At 43.8% G+C, this 9,514-nt stretch overlaps 1 protein-coding gene across 1 annotated transcript in view; it reads right to left on the bottom strand.

Moving 5' to 3' along the window:
• Positions 1-2,265: 2,265 nt before the first annotated feature.
• Positions 2,266-9,514, bottom strand: part of LOC146870513 (uncharacterized) — a 171,953-nt gene continuing 164,704 nt past the window's right edge. The window contains exons 4-5 of the mRNA XM_085643161.1: positions 2,748-2,840; positions 2,266-2,325 (exon numbers count right to left, since the gene is read on the bottom strand). Coding sequence (XP_085499287.1) covers positions 2,266-2,325; positions 2,748-2,840 — 153 coding nt within the window. The remainder of the gene's footprint in view (positions 2,326-2,747; positions 2,841-9,514) is intronic.

Genomic DNA, 9,514 nt, shown 5'->3' with positions numbered 1-9,514 from the left:
GTAGGTTGTGTATTATTGTCTTTCCAAGTGTCATTTGCACCCACTGTACAGCCCACACCTCTTCCTACTGTTTCCCAACACTCTTTTCACCCTCTGCCAGAACACGAACAAGCTAGACGTGCGGAATTTGTAAACAATTCGTTCATTCAACTCCTGCACCAGCACCAACTAGTTATGAATACAACGAACTGCTGGGTGTGTGGTTTGATGCCGCACACCATTAATAAGGGCATCCCATATCTAGTACTGCCATTCAGCTATAATGGTTCATCATGGGCATTCCAAACCATGTTTCTTTTTGCGCTTGAAACCTACTCCCAGCGACCACCGCGTTCCATTAGACCTAACTCGAATAATAAAGCCTTGATGAAGGGAGTTGCAGATATGAGTAGAGATATCGATGCATATACATCTATTCCCAAGGATGAGTTGCGAGCTTATGTAGGCTGGAACGCGACTGGGTATAGCATCAGTTTGGGTGAAAAACAGTGCAAAAGTTCATCCCCGATTTGGGTCGTACCCCACATAGGTCGGTTCTGTCTACAAGGTAATGGTCAGAATCCAAGAGCTCAGCTAGTGAAGAGTAACTGTACTGAGACATACACTTTTCCATCACAGTTTTCCCCTGCGTTTTTGGCTGCCAAGGGTACATACTTTGTCTGCAATGATCGAGCATATACATGGTTGCCCCCTGATCTCTCGGGCACATGTTATGTTGCGAATTTGCTGCCGCCAACATTTACTGCCGCCTCTGATTATCACAAGACCAGAGTTGTGAGAGGCGTTGTTAGCAAGGAAGAGACTGCCGGTCAGGAAGCGGGAGACTTTTTCCTGGGTTTCCTGCCGTTTTGGGGACCAATGGTCAATAGTCGGAACCTGAGACAACTGACCCGTGTAGTTAAATCCACTGTTAATGTAACGGCCGGTGCCCTTGGTAACTTGACAGCTGAGCTTCAAGCGGATCGCCTGATGACGTTGCAGAACCGTATGGTTCTAGACGTCATACTTGCAGACCGTGGTGGGGTATGCAAGGTCATCCAATCAAGCTGTTGTATTTTCATACCGGATAACGCTCCGACAGTCTACCAGGCCATTTCCAAACTGCATAAGATTTCCGAATCCATTCACGTAGATAAAGGAGATTGGTCACTGATGGGGTGGTTCTGGGGACTGATATCAGCTTGGGGATGGAAGATTCTGATAGTCATTGGAATGATTTTAGCCATCCTTTTTCTGTTCTGTTTATGTATACAGTGTGCCCCTGTAATGTGTAGCCTCTGTGTTACATCATGTGTAAGGAAACCTATATCGAAGGACGAGCTAAGCAATAGGATGATGCTACAGCAACATCTCCATGACTTTATGAATGTAGACTTGGACTCAGATTAGCATAGTTCTTGCCTATGTAAGGGCAAAAGGAGGGTCTGTGGTACTGTAAAAATCGGAACCGTGTAGGTGGCATGGTCCCACCATGCCAAGTTTGGTATCAGCGAACCGCAAATGAGCAACGCGATATGTATGAGTGTTTTCGTCATGTTTCACTGATGAATTCACCGTGCATACGATGCCACATATCGTACCCTTTAGGTTCCATTTTAGTACAGTAGCCATTTTGTGGTTGCCCTCACATAGGCTGCGCACTAAAGCCATGCCTAGGCCTAAAAGACACGTACACCTTCTGTGACTTCTCTCTGACCTGTGCAAGCCGACTCCGCTGCCCGAGGTCAATCCTGTCCGGCCGGTTCCTTTCTCGCGGCCTAATGTGATTAGCATCATGGCTCGACCCATCATAAAGCCCCTGTTCGTACACGATCCCTGACTAAGCTGTTTTCACACCTGACTCTGTTTCCTACTTTATGGCTTGTTTTACGAGCAGGAGGTGCCCGTTTTATTGGGGTCTGCTGTTATCTGATGAGGGTTCTGAGCCTTGCGGGGTACAATGACTGCATGCTTAATGAACTGAAATGTGGGATTGTCATTATGGCTCTGCTGTTCCTTTGAAACTAAAATATGTGAATGACCACTTGTAAAACAGGGGCGGTGTTGCCCCCAAAGCGTAATTTTGTGTATATAAGTAAAGACTGGTTTTTGGTTAGGGAGCAGTCTCCTGAGAACATACATCGTGTTGTACTTCTCGGATATCTGTGATTGGTCTGCAGCCAATAAAGACGTTCTTTGATTTCACCTAGAAGACTCTGTGTTTCTGTGGGTCTGAAACAGGAAGAATCCGAAGTCTTAGGGTGTGTTCCCCTGCACCGCTGGGTTCTAAAAACCCGGTACTTCAAATCGATGATCCAAAGTAAGGCTGTAGGCATAATTAAGGGACTTAATAGAGACCAAAAAAGGAACAGAGAAGAAAAACAATGTAAAATCAGTTCTAATCTTTTCCAGGAAGAACATCATCTCGACTAGAGGCACTGCGCTTTTAACATGTGCAAGTAACTGAGTGGCCCCTTGTCAACCTAATCAGGCTAGCATTAGAGCATAAGGCCTCTTCCAATTCATAAAGAATGTGTAGAAAGGTTCCAAAAGATCTGTATCCAGGGCTGGCTAGCAAGTAAGATAGGGGCCAGCATACAGTGAAATACAAAATATGCAACAACAGCCACAGGAGCGCTATAGCCATAGCACAGGTCACAACGAGCAAGCCTGATATTAGCTCAAGAAGGTCTACAATTTGCAACTTATAAAGATACTGACAGCCTTAATAAAGGTTCAAAAACATCTATTACTCATCTAACACTCACCTCTGCTACGCAAATACCTGCAATAATTATTGTGATAATTACTGTGACGCAGATTGCAAGTACGAGTTTGTTGCCGTATCCTGGAAACTTGTCCTATGGAGGAAAAGAAAAGGTTCAACATATCGTGATATGGAACTCTTGTTCCTGATGAAAAGAAATACAATGATTTTAACTTTATCGTACCACAGTGAATAATATATTTGAACTATCTAATTATTTAATTATCAGCTTCATTTGTGATTTTTGTCAGTACTCCCAGAATAAGGTTTGTCAAGAAAAGTACAATTGTGCTTCACAATAACATCTGGGATCTGAAAGTGAGCTCCTGAATTCATACAGAGATTCCCTGGAGCAGTATGCTGCCCAGGTTCTAACCTCTACCCGTGATTCTGGTCAGCTTCCATACTGTCACCTGTTCGCAACCAGACACCCAGCACTGATGAAGTTAATATCAACAGTTAATATCAACAGTACAGTAGGCTGGAGACCACCAGGTCACGAACATCCAGGTAGTGCCGGAAAGTTCACTGTTCAATATAACAGCATACAGTTGCACATTGATGCCGAAAAAACAGATACTGCAATCTTGTAAAGAAAGCATCATGTATCATTTTTGCAAGTGCTGAAGTGCAAAGTGAAAAAGATGAATGAGAGCCACGCACCTACTAACTAACTAAATTTATTAAGGTCCATAGTAATACTGATGATCAAATTGAAAGCGTCTGCCACCAATCCGCACACTAGGCCCTCGATCTGGCTTGACAGCGCCAGAATCAATAAGAGAGGGGCTCTGCCCACATGTTGGGAGCTGGGAGCACATGTTTTTATTTGGCAGACATTGTGTGCTTGCCCTCCACGCTGCTGTGATAAATTTCTATATTAATCCAGCTGCCTGAGCTTAACCTTTCAGGGGCATGCACATGACATTGTAATGCTATTAAAGTGTCTTATATTACAAGATAATTGACCATGCTTTTCTCTGGCAGCATCACAGATGGGAGGAGGGCAATCATTAACCTACCTGGATTTTTAGGTGTGGCTTGACAGCGGAACTGTCACCTGACCTTATGTGATCAACAAGAAAAACTTTCAGAGTCCTTCTGAGAAGGGCTTAAGACACACTCACATGCTAGTCTCCCTGAGTTCAGGATTTGATCAGATCAGGATGAAATTGAGTGCTTCTGCTAAAAAGACTGCAAACATTGAACTTTTCAGCTTAAGGCAAAGTTTATAGTTCAAGCAGAAGCAGTGAGTTGGTTATGGTGGCAAATAAATTATCACGGCAATAGACCTTGTGAGAAATTGGGTTACTGGTTGAGGGGATGAAACCCCTCTCAAGTGGTGGTGTCATGCTTCCACTGTCTTTATCCCCCTGGCCAAAAACATCTCATGAAGTGCTCCCTGAAAGATGGTTGAGCCCACCCTGACTTCTAGGCGTCAGGGTGTCCCGATGATGAAGCATGACACAACTAGGATGTGTGAGGGAATATAAAACAAAAGGATGTGCCTCCTTTCCCACCCTGTAGTGGTGTTATATTCATAGCTTCACATAGGGTGTACCACCTATTGTTAACTCAGGGATTGTTCCAGGAAACTTAACCACTTGACAGCGGTTAGACAATCAGGGGAGTACTTGTTGTGAAATAGTATTATAACACGGGAGGGTGTACTCCCCCTCGAGTTCCTCTCGGCCCCTTACCAAGCGGAAAAGTTTTTCCCGCTTGTTTTGTGTACCACAGGTGTTGTTAATAAAACAGGCTTTTGAAAACAACTCGTCAGGTGGCTTTAGTACAGATGACATGTAACACAGATGTGCTACCTGGAATTCACATGACATAATTCGCTAATCATTTCTAAATCCATTTTACTTGGGTGGTCGAAACAGACATAAGATATTTCTGGGTTAAAGTGACTGAAAGCAGGTACCCGTGTTACGGGGCGGCCTTGCTGCTTAAAAAAACACAAGCAGTTTCAGCTGAAGCAGCGCATTTCCGGCCTGCAGTAAGAGAAACTCAATAAAGTAAATAGTGCTTACACACTAAATAACAGGTCCTGTGTAACAACTGAAGTAAAAGGGCCAGTCGCCATGGGAGGGTACAAATGAAGACAAGTTCGTTCTAAGGAGGGACTAACAAGCCTATTAACGAATCCGAAGGCAGCATTTATGAAAGACAATGACACAAGCCAATGAAAAATATGGAAGGAGAGTGGGTGCGGCTTCTCTCCCATACTCTACTACAGCAGTCTCGCAAAGTGAGCAGTGCATGCGTGCTGCCGCTAGGCTCGACCTAAAAAGGGCCATCTGTGGTTACCTGGTCTTGCTAGACTGGCAAAAAATCACCAGTTCAGGCGAACACCATGTAGCGCGGGCCGGCTACAGGGAGCCAGTTAGGCCCACTGAAAAAAGTACATTAAATCCTGGTTGCTGAGTGATTCTGAGTCGCCATTTCAAAGATGCATTGTGCAGTGCAGTTCCTAGGAAGTTGTGAGGCTTGCGATGCGGATTCTTTTTTTAAAATTTTTTTCAAAAATCTTTATTGAAAAGAAACAGGTCGGACACAATACACTGTGCAACACTACGGCTCAAAACAACAGAGTACAAGTCGAGTTAAGCATTTGGCTGCTAGTAGTCCACATCCTACAACAAGCAGAAAGAAAAAAAACAATAAAAAAAAACACATGAGGGTCAGAATCACAGCTCCACTACCCAGAGGCCCCTCCACTCTAAGGGGAATACACCTACGATGAAAGTCTCAGTGGGGAGTACCAGAAAGGCGGGGGTATCCGTGGAGGGGGAGGGGGCAACTACTGACCAGCACCAACGGCCGCCGCGGGCACAGGGCCGGCGGGGAGTGTGGGAGAGGCAGCGCCACTGGAATGGGAACGAGATTGAAGATAAGTAACCAGAGGGCCCCAGATATCTACGGGTCGGGACCTGATGGGCAATAAGTCCCAGAACTCCACAGGGTCCGCACCGTACATACACGGGTGGGGGTACGTCTCGTACATACACGGGTGTACATACACGGGTGTACATTCACGGGTGGGGGTACGTCTCGTACATACACGGGTGTACATACATACACGGGTGTACATTCACGGGTGGGGGTACATCTCGTACATACACGGGTGTACATACACGGGTGTACATTCACGGGTGGGGGTACGTCTCGTACATACACGGGTGTACATACACGGGTGGGGGTATGTCTCGTACATACACGGGTGTACATACACGGGTGTACACACACGGGTGTACATTCACGGGTGGGTGTACGTCTCGTACATACACGGGGGCTGGGGGGGACGGCGCGTACATACGGGGGCTGGGGGGGCCGGCGTGTACCGGGCCCCTATATCGCTCGCATCACGGCGTACTTACCTTTTCCGGCACTTTTTGGGTACCGTAAAAATATTGCCGTCCGGACTGCTGTCAGTACGAATCGTACTTGCTGGTACGTAAAAACATGCCTAACTCCGTCCGGCCGTCACGTCCGCGTTGTCCCGGATCACATTCGCATGTATTTTACTGTCGGTCGGTGTTTTGTCCGACTCGTACGGAAATGGTGTTTCCGTACGAATCGTACTTGCAAGTTTGTAGGGTTTTTTTCCCGGGTACGAGTCGTACGGAGAAAACGCTCCGACCGACGGTTCGTACCCGGTTTTTCCAGGATTGGAATCGGCACCTAAATGTGCAAAGTCCACAGAAGTGGCAGCGCAACGCACAAAAGCGTCCGCTGGAATGAGCCCGAGCTTGATACGGATTCTGGTGTCATCATCAAGGATGCTGTTGACGAGGGGCTTGTAATGTGAAGTCCTGTCTTGAAGATGCATCAAGCACAGATTTTTCTGAGGGCAGCAATGTTAAATCCTGTGCTGGGGATGCGTCGCTCAGAGGTCCTGATGCAGAGTTTTGCGAAGTGATGCATCACGCTGTGCCGGTTCTGCTGGGACCTGTTCTGTCCTTGACGCTCTGATCAGGAGGCCAGCCAACTAGCCCTTGGATTCACTCTTGTGGTCCTGTATTCAAGATGCAGGTCCAGGCCTTCTCACTCAGGCAGAAGGGCAGCAGGGCAGCACAGCAAGGCAGCACAGTAAAAGTCCTTCTGCCGGCAAAGGAGCAAAGCAGTGCGGCTGAGTCTTCCGCAGGTCCAGATGTGTACTGAAGAGTTGGGTCTGAGAATCCAACATTTATAACTGGTGCCCACTATGAATTAGGAAAAGCCTCCCCCCCCCCCCCACTGAGGTGTCAGGCCTCTCTTTCCTCCTTGCCCTAGCCCCAGCTTGTCTGTGGAAACAAAAGACTAGTGACAAACCATTTCTGAGAGTGCTCAGGCAGAGTCTTTGTGATGTGCAAGTCTGGTAGGTGACAGCTCCCACCCCTTAATTAACTTTAAGTGGCCAACCCTCCTAACACCTAGTCTCCCTTTGTCTCACTATCTGGGAGCAATACACAAAGACCAACTGCCAGCTACACCTAGTGATGCGACCTTGGGACAGCCTGCAGGCAGTAAATGGTTAGGGCTTGAAAATGCCAACTTTTTTAAAGTGGCATTTTCAGAACTGACACTTAAAATCCAACTTTTAATTACAAATCTTTAGACACCAAACTCGATCTGTCCACCTGCTCCCAATTAAAAGTAATTACTTATTAAATGTAATGAGGAAACCCAATGTTAACCTATGTGAGAAATAGGCCTTGCAGTAGTGAAAAACAAATTTAGGAGTTTTTCACTAGCAGGACATGTAAACTGGGCAGGACACTGCACCCTGCCATCTGGGCTTTTCAGGGCCTACCCTAGGAGTGACCTATAAGTATCAAAAAGGAAGAGTACAGTTAGGAAGGAACATCAAAAAATAGAGTCCATGAAATCTTTCCTTCAGGTTTCAGTAACCTTTTATTTTTTTCTTATTTCAAATTTGCTGATTCTTCAACGAGTTGCTTCAATCGACAATACATAATCGATTTGTAGATCACAGTTGCATTTTCTATAGATCAACAGCCTTTCTGCCTACGCGTTTCGTACTTCCCTTAGGACTTCATCAGGGCTGTAATAATAAACAAATAAACATACAATTAACACCCGATTTTCACAATATACCAAAATCCTTGTGATGCAACAAACATTTAGTTTAAATGACCTGATTCTAATACAGACACTTCCTAAACTAATGATATATAGCACCCCTCACCAAATGAAAAAGGCAACAGAGACTTCTATAAACGTAATAAATTAACAGTTTCCAATAAACTATAGTAATGATTGTTAAACTTCACACACCTTGTATTTTAGAGAGAAGAATTCTCTTCTTTTTCTAAACATCGAATACTTTGTGTCATAAATTTGCGGCGCGCAACCAGATATCTGTAATCAATGGGAAATGAAACATGTATTGAAAATTCTCTTCTCCATTTAGTTTAAAAGAATTCATCCATCTCCCTTTCTTACATGTTAGAAAATCACATTCCCTAACGTTAATCATTGAACCAGTGTAACCTGATATATGAACTTATGTCTACATAAATACATACATCATTATTATGTTCTTATAATAAAGATCCCTCTTCTTGTTCTGAAAATGAAATATTACTGGTCCCTAATTAACAGCGCACCCCCAAATCTCTGTGATGGATGAGAAATAATACCTGTCTTAAACATTTATATCATTGATAGTTTCCAATGAAGGCTACTCAAGAACTCCTTACTTTTATATTAACAAAGGTCGCACTAACCTAAATTGATCTTTGAAATAGAAACGTCTCACACCTAATTCCCTATTAAGTCTCTAAAAAATAATAAGAAAACAAAAGGTCCCCATTGAATTAGTACCTAGCAGTATTTACTAAATTCGGGAGGTTTACAATGGGAAAGCTCAAACCTACCTTGAATTCCATCAATTCTTATTTCTCATAATTTCTTCAATACTCCTCTTTTCACTATGTTCAAAAGATAATCACTGTGTAGAAAATCAAAATCCAAGAACCAGATAATTAATCACAATACTGCCACCCAAAAATATTATTAAACTAGACTGTTTTTAGCTAAAGTCATCCATTACCTCAACTACTGTCATTCGAAATTTCAAAACATATCTTAAAAATAATCAATTATTATTTCTCTGGAATGGAATTATCCCCAACTCGGTCTCGAACACCCAAACTTCCACATTTTTCACAAGGTGTAAGACAAACTTTTTCCACACCTACCAATTACGCCACTGATCAGACTTATCCACTAGTCAGTTCACGGTTGAAATATCCCATCAACATTTTATTCTCAAAAACATACTCAATCTGTTAACTGACAGTCAAGAGTTCGAAACATACCTTGAAAATAATCAATTATTATTTTTCTGAAATCCTTCAGTTCTCCTCCTTTCAAAAAGTTCAAAATCTTTCACTCTGTGACAAAAAAAGCACAAAGTACCAAAGAAAGACTATTAGCCCCTCCACTTTTAATAAAGATAATGTTATATTTTACTGTGATGAGTTCAAGATATCCCCTAACAAAAACTACTAGCAGTCGACCTTCCCATAATCTTACTCACCTATCAATCTTATTTCACAGCGATCCTCTCTCCTGCCGCGTGCCCAATAAATCCCAAGCGGTAATCGTCTCTGGATGCTACTCCCTATTTAAACCTGTTTACTGACCAATCACATTAAAGCAATGAAATTTGAGCCAATCACACTCTAGAAATACTATCCCACTGATTACCATACTACTGCTTCCATTCTGGTCAGCCATTGTGAACCAGCCTAATAG

This window comes from Triturus cristatus, chromosome 1_1, assembly GCF_964204655.1.
Source record: "Triturus cristatus chromosome 1_1, aTriCri1.1, whole genome shotgun sequence".
In the NCBI taxonomy this organism is placed as follows: domain Eukaryota; kingdom Metazoa; phylum Chordata; class Amphibia; order Caudata; family Salamandridae; genus Triturus; species Triturus cristatus.
This window is presented reverse-complemented; position numbering and strand designations above follow the sequence as displayed.